General features: G+C 32.9%; 1 protein-coding gene across 1 annotated transcript in view; it reads left to right on the forward strand.

Moving 5' to 3' along the window:
* Positions 1-14453, forward strand: part of LOC123230741 (zona pellucida binding protein) — a 95265-nt gene that overhangs the window by 37465 nt on the left and 43347 nt on the right. The window contains exons 4-5 of the mRNA XM_044656899.1: positions 4254-4403; positions 11473-11691. Coding sequence (XP_044512834.1) covers positions 4254-4403; positions 11473-11691 — 369 coding nt within the window. The remainder of the gene's footprint in view (positions 1-4253; positions 4404-11472; positions 11692-14453) is intronic.

Consider the following 14453-nt stretch of genomic DNA (forward strand, 5'->3'; position numbering starts at 1 on the left):
TATGTGTATATATATAGACACATGTATATAAATACCCTACCAAAAAAAAAAAAGCTCAATCTCTTCAAAGACTAGAAATTTTTATTTTAGTCACAGTTTTTATAGGTCTTATAAGAAATGCCAACTCAAAGCATATGAAGGAAGTTAGAAAGGAGAATATAAAGATAAAAACCTTTAGCGGATATTAGATATCAGACAGGTAAATCTCTAGCTGTTTCATGATGGAACAAGCAACCCTACATACCCGAAATCTTTGGAGGCCATCATTCATTTATAGCATAGTTTGTCCTTCATTTTCAAAGCGGACTAATCACCTCATAGATTAATGTTTTGGCCTAAGCCTTGAACTGGATTTGTGAGGCAGAGTTGTGCAAAGTCATCAGCCTCTCTTTTCTCTCAAGAGCTGTTGAAGTCCAGTGGCAAGACAAAAGTCAGAATGAGTAGCAGTGGCCCAGGAAGCAGTGGATGACCTTGACATCTTCAATGTTTGACCAAGTTCTAAGCACTTCATAGCACTTGCTCCTGCTGCCTTCATGGCCTTTGGAACAAATTGTTTTTATCTATTTATTCCACCACCAGAATAAAGTCTTCACATGCTTGCGTAGACATTCCTCTAAATGACCAATGAGTTTGAGGTCTGTTGGCTATCTTTAACCTGTTTTAGCAAATCTGAATACTCTTTACACCCTGGGCTCCTACTTAGTTAGCAAGTTAAAGTTCCTGTCAAATAAACAGAAAATCCTGGGTTCAAATCCTTTAGCATGTAGTAGCATGATACTATTATGAGTGTTCATAATGATGACCCTGAGTCACTAAGAAAAAATTTTTATCATGCCCAGGATATTTTGTTCAACAAACATTTGCCAAAATTATTATTTTGGGCATTATGGCATTATGCTGGAAGTTGTTAAGATGGGAGACTGTCTCTTAAAACAAATGTGTTGGTGCTTCTAAATTGTTTAAATTCATGTTTGAAAAACAGCTGATGATGCCAGGAGCATATTACTCTAATTTAAAATTTTGGTATTTTTTCCCCTTTTTTCATATTAAAGTAAGATAATGTACATCATGATGGCAGACTTGAGTGACTTCCTGAATGAATGCATTAAAGAACAAGTATAGAAGGGACATTTACATCAAATAGAAAAATTCTGAAACAAAATCCTAAAATTTAAGGATTGCAACTAAAGTAGTTGCATGATTGAAAAAATTATCTTTTAAAAATACATCCCTAAAATAGGAAAAGTAAGAAATGATTAACCAAGTATGCAATTAAAAATGAGATAACCAACATATACATAAATTGAAAGAGAAATTGGTTCAATGGAAAGCAAAAAGATGATAATAATGATAAACAAAATGAAGTTGGTCTTTTAAAAGACTAACAGTGGATTAGATTTCAGTAAATCTGATTAAAAGAAGAGTGAATAATATCAAATTAATAGAATAAAAACCAATGAGAAGTCACAGCAAACAGAAAAGAAATAAAAATGATTACCTGAACCTACTGCACAAATGCAGCAAAACTGATTAATTTTTTAAAATATTTAAAAATATTTTATTATTATTGTTATTATAAATATATTAAAAATATTTAAAAAATTAAAAAAACCAAAAATATAAAGTAGCTAAATTAACAGCATGAAAACAAGCAGCAAATCTCTGAAGCTGAAATTGAACACTATAAAGTAAGTAAGAAATGGGGTCAAAGGGAGAAAAACCTAGTCTGAACATTTACAGATGAATATTATCAAATGTTAAAAGTGCTATGAATACCTATACTACACAGATTATTTAAAGAAAATTCATTCTACTATTTTTTTAACAAGTAAAGTTTTAATATCAAAACTAGGGAAGGATAAAGTAAAATGAGAACTACATACCAATATCATTAATGAATATTGATAGAGAACTTTTAAATAAAAATCTTATGTAAAGATATCTTAAAAACTACCCACTGTGACCAACTTAAATTAAAAAATACCAAAAACCAAAACCAAAACCTAACAACCACCAAAAAAACTTGTCCTATGTTTCTTTCATATGCCTGGGAGATCAATATTATACTTCTAAGTAAGTTTTATTTTTTTTCTCATTTTAAATAATTTTTAGGACCTTTTCATCCTAGACTCTGATTCTGAAAATAGTTATTTTTCAAATTCTAGGAATATTAATTCCTTACTTCCTTGCTTCTACTCAACAGATGTTTCATACTTGGATTTAACCATTCTTATACTAACTATTGGCCTATAGCTAGTCTTAGAATCTCTTTCTTTACTACTCTTTAATAATAAAGATAAAATCTTTAGAAGTTTTCTTAGAAATTTTATTTTTAGACATTAGATATGACAGAAGAGATTAAGGAATCAGCAGATAGTAGAAGTTTCCTAGTCCATCTAGAATAGAGCTTAGTCTATGGTAGACTCTCAATAAAGGCCTCAATAATCAACTTGTAATTACATCAGTAAGACAGTAGGCTAAGACTAGCAAGCCCAGTTTAGCTTTCACTTGAAAATCCTGAGTAAGTATATCAACTCTACTTCCTAACATGTTTACAGTTGAAACTTTTAAGTTCAAAATTATTAAATAGTGCTAAACTTTTTTCTGCTGTATTAGTTGTAATGAAAAAAGGTTACTTTACGCTATCAGATTTTCTATTTATCTCTCAAGTAAGTTAAAAAATGCTTTTTCTAGTAAGAAAAAGAAAGTTTAAAAATCCAACCAAATCTCTAATAATTTGGAGTACTGAACTTAAACAAATTTTGAGAGAAATATTGTATTATTTAGAGATAGGTTTCCAAAATAACACTAGAATGTAGATATATGTATAAAAACAGCAAAATAAATTAATGTTTTAAGCAGTTTTTACTCTTTACTTTCATGGCCTTTGGTTGATTTAACCAGTCCAGAGAGTCCAGCAGAAAAAAATTTCTTCCTGTTTATCTTCTTCCACCAGGAGAAAAATTCTTGGTGTACCAATGTTCAGAAATTCTTTTAAGTTGTCAGTGCTTTCTTCTCTTTATGGAAATCTTGCACTGAGTTAGGCTTCAACTGTAACAAGTTTGCATCTATATACTGGAGATATTATCTATTCCTTTTTGATTTGAAAGGAGTTTTAACTTTTTTTTGTGTGGCCTGTAGACACTGGTTTTCTCCCAAATTAGGGAGTTTTTGGAAACTTTGAGAGGTTTAGTGACCTGGTGATCAAAAGCTAGTATGTGTCAGATGCAGGAATTGAACCCATGTTTTCTTGATTCTAAGGCTGACTTTCTACCCCCTAAACTTTGATACTTCTCTTAAAATTTATTATGAAATAATTTTCAAAGTAGAATCACAATATTTTTTAAGTATCATTTTTGATGAATTCTAAGTTAAAATTTTGGGTGTGATATAGTAAATTAATATATAAGCATTTTATTACCAAAAATATTTAAGGAGTGTTACTTATTTCCATATTGAAGTTCAATATAGTGATTATATATATTTGGAAGAGACTTTATAGATTATAAAACCCTTGCTCCCTCAAAATATTGAAACCATTTTAATAACAATTCTGTGTCATCTAGCCTCTCTGAAAATATGCTGTGGCATGAGTTTACTATCCCATGAGATAACCCATTCCATTATTGTATAGCCCTAGTGGTTAGGAAAGTATTTCCTTTTTCTTTTTAAACCCTTACCTTCCACCTTGAAGCCAATACACAAGTGGTAAGGGCTAGGCATTGGGGGTTAAGTGACTTGCCCAGGGTCACACAGCTAGGAAGTGTCTGAGGCCAAATTTGAACCTAGGACCTGGCTCTCAATACACTGAGCTACCCAGCTGCCCCCAAGTATTTCTTTTTTTATTGTAAATTGGAGTATGTTATTTATTAACTTTTAAATGTACATATTTTTTCCCCAACTAGGCTACAAATTTATTTAGGACAGGGATTAGGTCTTCAATTTTCTTAGCATATAATAGGAGTTTGTTAAATACTTAATTAATTGATCTTTTCCTCTAATACCCAAAGAGCTATTTGGCTAATAAAATTGCACTGTGAGGACTTTTCCTAGAAACTAGATCCTCTTATCTGATAGACCTCACACTTAGTCCCTCTCCTTCTTTTACCTTCTGATATCCACTCCAGTGATAAAATCTTTGCAGTTGAATGTTGACAGTTTTGGTTTGGTTGGAATTTTACTTTAAAGTAATTTATCCTAAGAAACCAGAATAAAATTCAGTGATTAAGAACTGTATTTTATTTCTTTATTAGAAAACTCCTATCTAAAAATAACAACAACAGGAAGCCTTATATTCTATAACTTCAAAAAAGATATGAGTGGAGTTTATACTTGCTCCCTTTCATATAAACTTACAGTAGAAGACATGGAAAAAACTGTTCAACTAAAATACACTATATATGGTAAGAAGAACATTTCTTTTTTGCCTTCAATTTTTCCCTTAAAACTGTTTAATTTCTTTAATTTTTTTAACAAAGGTTATCTAACCGGATAGCACACTCAATCCCAATATCCTCCTTTCTGGCTGAGTTAATAATAGTACTATAATTAAACAAATGGAAAACATAATACTGAGTATTAAGACATGACATCAAACTAGTAACATTTGCTCAGCAATTGGATGATTATATATTGAGAATTTGGATAAAGTGTTTAGTGAGATATATAGTTTAACTGTGTAGTAATAATAATCCGTGTACATTAAGATATCCTCTAGGTATCACTGGATAGTTGTGGGTAGGAATGATGGATATGAAGATTTAACTTTCAAGATCCATCTGCAAAAAATACAATCAAGGATTCAATTTCCAATGCCAAGAATTTATTTGCACAAAATATTGCTTTGTGAAATTCATTTGGACAATATTTTTTTTAGAAAAGTATTTTTATGAAGTGCAGTCTTCACATTTAGGTTCATTGTGAAGGTGTTTTTTTCCTTCATGGACACTAGTAACATTATGTTACTACTGGTGAATAGAAATGCCTTGATTATGATATCATGGCTCAACATGTGTTCCCTGGTCTTTTTAAACTAGAGAATAGCATCTTTTGTTTCACTTGTCCATTTGTTAAGAAAACAAATATAGAACTCATTATTAGAATACATGTATTAACATGCATTAGATTAAGCATGTAAATCATTATATTCGTATGAAAATAAAATTGTATACCTTAGAACAAAATGTATCGAAATATGAAGAGCTCAATAAAATTATAGTAACTTTCTCTTTATTCCTTAATTCTTGATTAATCTAACCCTTAATGCAATTCATAGAATCCTACTCCATTGCTCTATTCATCAAGGTAGCCTGAAGTTCTGAAATCCTGGGCAGAAAGCCACTTTTACCATGGTAGGAAGGCTGCAAGTATAGTTTTGACAATGGGCTTAGATTGCTTCTAGGCTCAGCTTATAGCCACGTGGTGGTGATTTACTTGTCCATGGACATCCATGAAAAAAGAAAAGTCCAAAATGGCTCCTCCTCAGAACTTTGTGGTCTCTTTCTGCTTCTGCAGTTGGTATGACAGAGTGGCAGAAGAGGCAGAGGAGCTAAGAATCACAATTTTTAGACTCTCTATAAACTTTACCTTGACTATTGCTATTTGAAATGTTTATTGTATATATTTAAAATCCCTTATAGTGATAAAATAGAAATTTCTCAAGGAACTACAACATATCACCCTTAATATTCTTTCCATAAATGAAACTAGAAGAAATAAGGAAGTTGAAACTAAGTAGGAAGGATAGCTCATAGATATTGCAAGTCCCTGGCATATAGTAGGGATTTAATACGTTTAATAACTGGTTGGTTGACCTAGGAGAGACAAAGAAAGGAATTGAGAGAATCAGATTTCTAGTATGCGTGAATACAACAAGAAACGTTATTTCATGGGACATTTGGTAATCTTGTATTCCAGTACTCATGATAAAGTATTTATGAAGAAGTCCGCAATGAAAATAATTGCAGCTTATACACAAACATTGGTTGCAGAGGATAAAATAGAGAAATATACGAAGAATTCATTAAAACGATCCAAATGAAATCTACATACATTATATTTGGTGACTTTAATACAAAGGTATAGTACAAATAGGTGAGAGTGGTATCAGAAAGTATGGGTGTGAAAGAAAGAATGAGAGAGGCCAAAGACTTGCAGGTTACATAGCAGCCTTGTGACTCTGTATCATAAATACTTTATTTGAGAAAAGAAAAAATAGGTGCTGAATATGGTGAGCATGAAATGACATAATAAAAATGAATTTGATTATATTTTGATATACTGTCACTGATGTGGCCATTATCCATGAATCATCTATCTGTATGTAGTCAGACTTAATAGGCCTACTTTGCCATATACATAGGATCTTAATGAGAGTGTTATTAGGGGATAGGCAGGATTTTGTTAGTGATATTCTTCAGTAAGGCATGTGTTTTAAAAATAAAATTTTATCAATATCTTTGTATTTTTACATGATCAAAACTTCCAGTATTTCTCCCTCCTCCTCCACAGAGAGACATCTCATATGACAAATAATATTTTTAAAGAAAAAAGACGAGAAAAAAATTTTAACAAACTGATAAATCAAAAAAAGTTTGAAAATATATGCAGTTCACAACATTCATGGACCTCCCATCTCTGCAAAAAGTAGAATGGGGTTATCTTCTCATATCTCTTCTTTAAAGGCATGCTTATTCTTTGTAATTTTGCAAAATTATTTTATTAAAAAAACAATTCTTACCTTCTGTCTTAGTGTCAGTTCCAAGGTAGAAGAGCAATAAGAACTGGGCAATTGGGGTTAAGGAACTTGCCCAGGGTCACACAACAATTATCTGAAGCCAGATTTGCCATCTCCAGTATGACTCTTCATTCACTGAACCACCTAGCTGCCCTTACAATATTATTTTTTAACAAACAGTATTTTTAAAAGACTAAAAAAAAGGAAGAGGAAAAATTTGGCACAACCAAGCAATACCTTAAAAAAAAGTCTGAAAACATATGACATTCTTTTTTTTTCTTTTTTTAGTTCTTTCCATTAACAATGTTGTAATCATTGTATATGTTGCTTCTTTGGCTCTGCTTTTTTTGCTCTGCTTTAGATTATGTTACTATTTCCATTTTATTTTTTCACCATATTTTTTATTTCTTATAGCATGACAGAAATATTCCATTGAATGTATGTTTCATGATTTGTTTAGCTGTTCTTTAATTGATGGGCATCTACTTTCTTTCTAATTCTTTGCTATCATAAAAATGCTGCTGTAAATATTTTGGCATATGGAGAGTTTATTCTTTTAAATGACTTCCTTGGGGTAAAAAGCCTAGTAGTGGTAGCTATTAGCCATTTTATTTGCTTAATTCGAAATTGCTTTCTAAAATAGTTGTACTGATTCAAAGCTCCATTAATAATACTTTATATCTTTACTATTTTGAAATCGAATGATGTAGTGACTAGAAAATCCCACTATGCTTATTGTTTGTTGATTATGAAAAATCATTTAATTTGGTAGAACAAAGCAACAGCTTACAGACTTTATTCCAACAAACTGTCTTTATTCAAGAATCCTTGAAAGCTATAATAATAGCAATAACCCTTTTTTAGTGATCCTCTGAAAATAAACTTTTGCAGACTACAAATATATATATATATGCATATATATATATATGTCAGATGTATGCTAACTGCTTTAGAGAAGATCCAGCATTACCTGTGAATGATGATATCCTCCATATTCTCCTGTTTGCTGAGGACATTGTGCTGAGTACATTAGGCCTTGGAAGAGTACAGAACCTCCTTAAAGCGATATGTAAATACTTAAAAATTCAACCTGATTATCTACATGGGAATGGTCAAATGGATGAAGAATGTTTGTTTCTTAGATTTCAACATGCAGTTCAACCCACAGAGCTTGTCCATCTGTGTGTGTGTATACTTAGGTATATATGTATGCATATATACTTATCTTTGTATGTAGATATATCTGGAACATAGAATATAAAAGGGCAAAGAATTGGTTTCCAAATGAGAAGGAAGAGTGGGTTAGATTGTCTTCAGGAAATTTCAAAGCCCCTTGAATGATCCCGAAGTTTTCCTGGAAACAGTAACTCATCTTTTTTATACAAATATTCTTCTAGTACTGTTGTGTCAGTACGAGACCATGGAACTTAGAAATCTCTGAATAATTAAAAAGTGAGTATCATACAGAGTGTAGTGGGTGGGCCATGATGGATATAAACAAGATGCAACATATAAATGATTAAAAACTTTGAACAAGAACAAGAGAAAAAGATGTTACAGAAATGTGTGATAGGAAGGAAAGTGGCCTTTTTCCATGGAGAGGACAAGGAATGACAGGAATACAGCCTAGGTGCTCTCTTGAATATTCTTGTCATATCAGAAGAAAGCAAGGAATATCTTCAATAGACTGGGTGTAAGGAGTACATGGAAAAATCATACAAGATAAAAGATGGGCAAATATAAATTGGTTGTGTTTTCCAACATTGGAATGAATGCCTAAATTGATGAGACCACAGATCTATTTGAATACAATATAACTGGTTTTCCTTCTAGACTTGAGTATAACACCTTTTTAAATAATTCTCCCTGAACCTTTTCTGCAGTTGAGATTTCTGGTGAGTTGTCCTTTAAACCTTCTAAATACTAGTCGATCAAAAAATAATTGACTTTTCAAATTTATTAATTGGACATGTTGAGTTGCTTTCATAATATTTCCAAACAAGTTTTGTAAGCTAATAATTACTGCATCTTTTTCTCCTATGAGTATGGTCAGAAAACCTGGAAGCCATTGTTTTTGTCATTTTTCATTTATTGCCCTACGCAGTCATGAGTGACAACTTTAAAGTTATGCTTCTGTGATCAGTAATGCAACTAGTTTAAATTTTTTAATGTTTTGATTTTTTTCTATGCCTTTGATTTCTTCCTGTCATATAAATACTCTGTGAATCAATCCCTCAATATCTTCCTTCTATGGTGATGTAGAAACAGTGATAGTTTTAGAATTAGAGGATCAGAGTTCAAATCCTGGCTCTATCACATGTGAGGGGCAAAGCCAACATAGTGGCTTAGTAGCAACAAAAGCTGGAACCATTCAGATAATCTTCTCAAATCAGTCTTAAAATAACACTGAAAATTAACTAAAGTCACAGAACCAACAAGGTGACAGAGTGAGGGGGCTCCTAAGGAGAAAACAAACTGAAAGGTAGGCACAGTGAATTGATTTTCACTGGACAAAGGGAGTAGGAATTAAAACTGCACACAGAGGAGTATGGGCCAACCCCTCCCCCCCTACTGTACCAGGTTCTGAGCCTGGGCATAGACCAAATTTGGGATCTTGGGACCCTGCTTAAGCAAACAACAGAGCACCCCACACCTACCTCTTGAAGTCCCAAGCCCTAGCACCAGCCTGCAGTGAGTCCCCAAAGTCCATAGCACTTCGCCCTTTCAAGCCTGCAGTGAAGCCTCTAGCCCTAGGCAAAATAATTTATAGTGCTCCAAGTCTTGCAAACCATCAGGAAAGGAGACAGAATAATAAGTTTTGAGAACTCCCAGTCCACAGGCCAAAAAAAAAAAAAAAAAACTGCCTGGGAACGAGCAAACAGCAAAAAAAAAAAAAAAAACAAAAAACAAAAACACCTAACTATAGAAAATTTTTATGGAGACAAAGAAGAGCAAGGCACAGATTCCTTAGGGGATGATAAGATCAAAGCAACCACATGCAAAACTTCAAAGAAAAATGGGAATTGGTCTCTGGCACTGGAAAAGCTCAAAAAGGAATTAAAAAATCAAATAAGAGAAGTGGAAGAAAAATGGGAAAAAGAAAGTAATGCAAAAAGAAAATAACAGCTTAAGAAGCAAAATTGGTCAAGTGGAAAAAAAGGCACAAAAATCCAATGAAGAAGAGTTACATGAAAAGTAGAACTGGCCAAATCATGGAAGAAAATATCACGTGTAATTCAACAAACATTTATCATGCATGTACTATATGCTAAAGTGCTGGGTATACAAGGAAAGCTAATAAGGTCTCTGCTTTCAAAAAGCTCATAGTCTAATGGAAAGAAACTGTGCTAGCAACTTTATACAAACAAGACCTATAAAGAATAACTTGATAATCAAAAGAAGTAAGAAGACCAGGAAATGCTTCATGTAGAAAGTTGGATTTTGGTGGGTCTTTGAAGGAAGCAAAGGAAGTGAGTAGATGGAGATGAGGCAAGAAAATTCCAGGCATGTGATATATCTATATCTTTATTTACACACACACAAACACATACATAATATACTTTCCTTCTCTCTCCTCCTGTTTTCCCCATGAATTAGCATAAACTATTTTATCTCTTTTAGTCTCAGTTTTTCCCATCTGGAAAATGAAGAGATTGAAATTGTATGACTTTTAAGTTTCCTTACAGTTTTAAAATCTCTGTTCCTTTGACTATTCAGGGGCTATTCCAATCTTTAAAAATATTAAAATGTGAAATTGTATTTTTTCAAATTGATTTTTTATTTTTATTAAATAAATTTTTTTTCAATTCTATTTTTTTTACATTAAACAGAAAATTGTAACATCTTTTTAATAAAAACTTGGGGTTCTAAGATCTCTCCCTTTCATCTTTTCCTTACCCTTCCTTGATAAGGCAAGCAAATTGATAGAGATGATACATGTGTAGTCATGCGGAACATTTCCATATTAGCCATGTGTCAAAAGAAAATGTAGGCCCCTCCACAAGAATAATAAAGAAAGTAAAAAGAAAAGTATGCTTTAGTCTACATTCAGACTCCATCAGGTTCCTTCTCTGCAGGTGGATAGCATTTTTCATCAGGAGCCCTTTGGAATTGTCTTGGATCATTGTATTGCTGAGAATAGCTAAGACATTCACAGGTAATCATCTTACGATATTGCTGTTATTGTATAGAATGTTCTCCTGGTTCTTCCCATTTCACTTTTTATCAGTTCCTGTAAGTCTTCTCAGGTTTTTCTAGAAGTATCCTGCTTGTCATTACCTATAGCATGATAATATTTTGTCACAGTTATATGCCACAACTTATTCAGCTATTCCCCTATTGATAGACATTCTCTCAGTTTTCAATTCTTTACCACCACAGAAAGGTACTGTAAATATTTTTGTATAAATAGATCCATTTCCTCCTTTTGGGGGTATAGGCCTACTAGTGGTATTACTGAGTCAAAGGGGGGTTATGCCATTATTAAGTTCAATATCGAGTGCATATGGAAACATACATATATAATGCACATATGTTTATAGTTACATGTAAACTGCTCTTAGATTTTTGATGGAGACTGTATATAGAATTTTGTTTACATGTAAACAATGAACTTTTGTTTTTGAATGATTCTTAAATAATTTAAATATTTTAATTAGAACCTATAAATTATTTAGTGAAAATGCTAATTTTGTTTTTATCTATACAATAAATCTTATGTTTTATTTGTTTTGCAGCTTATATAGCTTCTAATTTTTACTACGAGTTCACAGCTCGATATCATTCTGCACCATGCCATAATATTTATAATACAGCTTTTGAGAAGAAGTTGCTTCAGATTTTGAGTAAATTAATTGCAGATCTTTCCTGTGAAGTAACATTAGTCAAGTCTGAATGTCATCATGTTAAAATGCAGAGAGCTGGTATACAAAACGAATTGTTCTTCACATTTTCAGGTAGATATTATTCATCTTTTTAAGGATTCCTAACATGCTTAGGAAACAATTTACTCCGTTTCATAAGTAAAAAATTTTGAGATTGTAGAATTTAACATTTTAATGCATTGCATTTGCATTTTATGACTTAGCTCTACCAATATGGAAACAATCTCAAGGAATGGCATTCTTCCCAGGCAACCCAAAATCCACAGGAACTCTTTTTTTTCCCTTCCATGTTATCAAACCTTGGGGAATCCCTTCTGGTTTTTTCCCCTTCCATTTCTAGACTGATAGAATGTTACTGAAGCTTCTTATAGGCCTTGAAGTCCTACTTGACTCAATCAAAAAACATTTATTAAATTCTTATTTTATGCCTGACACTATGCTGCTGAAAGATAATTTGCAGTTGATTTTTGGAGTTGGAAAGAATGCTTGAAGTATTTCAACTTGTTTTGAAAAAAGAAATAGATGGAAGAAAAGGAAGACAAATCTCCACATTATTTTCATCTTTAAATTCTACAACTCCATTAATACCTCATCTCCAGTATCTATTATATTTTCTATTAGCCCTCATTCTCAAATCCCCAAAGTCCATTTACATAGGATTAAAAATTGAGAGCAGGAAGAAATCTTTGAATCAATAAGTGTTATGAAATCAAGCATTTTATCAAGTGCTAATTAATATGTGTCAGGAACTGTGCTAAGTGTTGGGGATACAAGAAAAGACAAAAGCATTCCTTAAAGTTCAACCCCCTAATTGGTGGAGGGGAAGACAACATGTAGATAACTATGTACATATGAAACATATGCAGAGTTACTTGAAAGTAATATCTGAGAGAAAAGCAGTAGCATTAAGCAGTACTAGGAAAAAACTTCTTACAGAAAGAATGAGGGTCAGTCATTGAAAAGGCATGAAATCAATGGATGGAGCATCCTGTTCAAGGAATATCAAAGAGGCCACTGTCACTAGTTTGTGGGGTTTGTGGAGCAGGGCTGGGGAGGGGTACATAAAGTTTAAGAAAACTGAATAGATAGTGAAGGACTTTAAAAGCCAAAGAGGGGATTTTATATTTGATCGTGGAAGTGATAGAGCACCCCTAGATTTTATTGAGTAGGCAGTGACTTGGTTAGATCTATACTTTGTCAAGATCACTTTCACAGTTGAGTGGAAAATGAACTAGTATAAGAAAAGCTTGTACAGTAGTCCAGGAATGAGATAATATCAGCCTGACCCAGAATGGTGACTATGAGGAGAAAATGGCACATTTATGAGAGAGATAGCAAAAGTACAGACCTCCTTATTTGACAGACGAGAGAAACGAGACCCAGATATGTTAAATGAGTTACCTAAGATCACATGGGAAGTGAGAGAGATAGAATTAAATAGTCATCATAGGATCTCAGAATTTCAGAACTGGAAGGAACCTAAGTAGTCTATATCTCAATAAGATCCATTAAAACATGTCCAACCTGTACAGCCTTTGTTTAGAGATCTTCAGTCCTGAGGCAACACATCCCATTTTTGAAAAGCTGTAACTGTGAGGGCATTTTTCCTTATATCCTATCTAAATACGTCTCTGAAACTTTTGCTTACTGCTTCTATTTCTGCCTTCTAAGTACAAGTAGAATAAAATTTCTAGTCCCTCTTCTATATGCTAGCTCTTTAGAAACTTAAAGATAGCTATCATATCTTTCCTCTTTTCCTTATTAAAATTATCCACTTCCTTCAGCCAATCTTCATATGATATGAACTCTTCATCCTTCCTATTGTCTTCCACAAGCTTCGCAGCTTATCAGTATCTTTCCTAACATGGTTCCAGAACTATACATAATGCCCTATATGACCTCCTCACAGGACACCATACAGAAGGATTATCACCCCTTCATTCCTGAAAGCCTCGCTTACTATAGCCTGATTGTATTTGTTTTTCTGGGTTGTACTCACAGAGATTACAGTCCAGTAACTCAGAACTTTTTCGGACATATCTTTGTGTAGTTATCTCTCTCATATCTTATGTTTGCGAAGTTGACTTTTAAAAACTCAATATTTATTCCTATTCAATGTTATTTTCCTAGATTTGTCTTAAAGTTCTAGCCTTCAAAGTCATTTTGAAGTCTGATACTGTCATCCATTGTGGTTACTATTCTTCCTCATATCTGTCAATTTGATCAGCATGTCATTTGTTCCTTTGTCTGGGTCACTGATCACAGATATTATATAGAATAGGACCAGTGCATATCCTCAATCATTCCACTCGATTTCTCCCTGATTGCATAGACTCAGCTTAAAAGAATTCTACCTTAGATCTCTATTGAAATGGTTTTCTCCAGTCCTCTTTTGATTCTGTAGTCATATCTGTCAGTTATTTCAAAACCCAAGGGTATAATTTATTTGGTTTAGGTAACTCATATTAAGAACAGCTTGGTATTCTTGTGCATCAGTTCCCTGTTAGTCACTGTCAGTTAATACAGAAGAAAAGTAAGAGTTTAACAGTTCTGTTCTCTCTCTTTTGTCAGTTATCAAACTCATCTTTTAGTAGCTTAAATCCCCAAATATCTTTTTGTTGTCTAGCTTCTTTTGCCTTTTTCATTTCACCCTGAACTTTAGTACTCTTGACACTATTTTGACAGGATGGAGTCAAGTTCATATAGTTACCACCTAATTAACTATTCTAGGGAATATGGTCTATATGTCTTTTAAAAATAAAACTTGGGAGGACAGCTGGGTAGCTCAGTGGATTGAGAGCCAGGCCTACAGATGGGAGGTCCTAGTTTCAAAT

Source organism: Gracilinanus agilis, chromosome 1 (assembly GCF_016433145.1).
Source record: "Gracilinanus agilis isolate LMUSP501 chromosome 1, AgileGrace, whole genome shotgun sequence".
In the NCBI taxonomy this organism is placed as follows: domain Eukaryota; kingdom Metazoa; phylum Chordata; class Mammalia; order Didelphimorphia; family Didelphidae; genus Gracilinanus; species Gracilinanus agilis.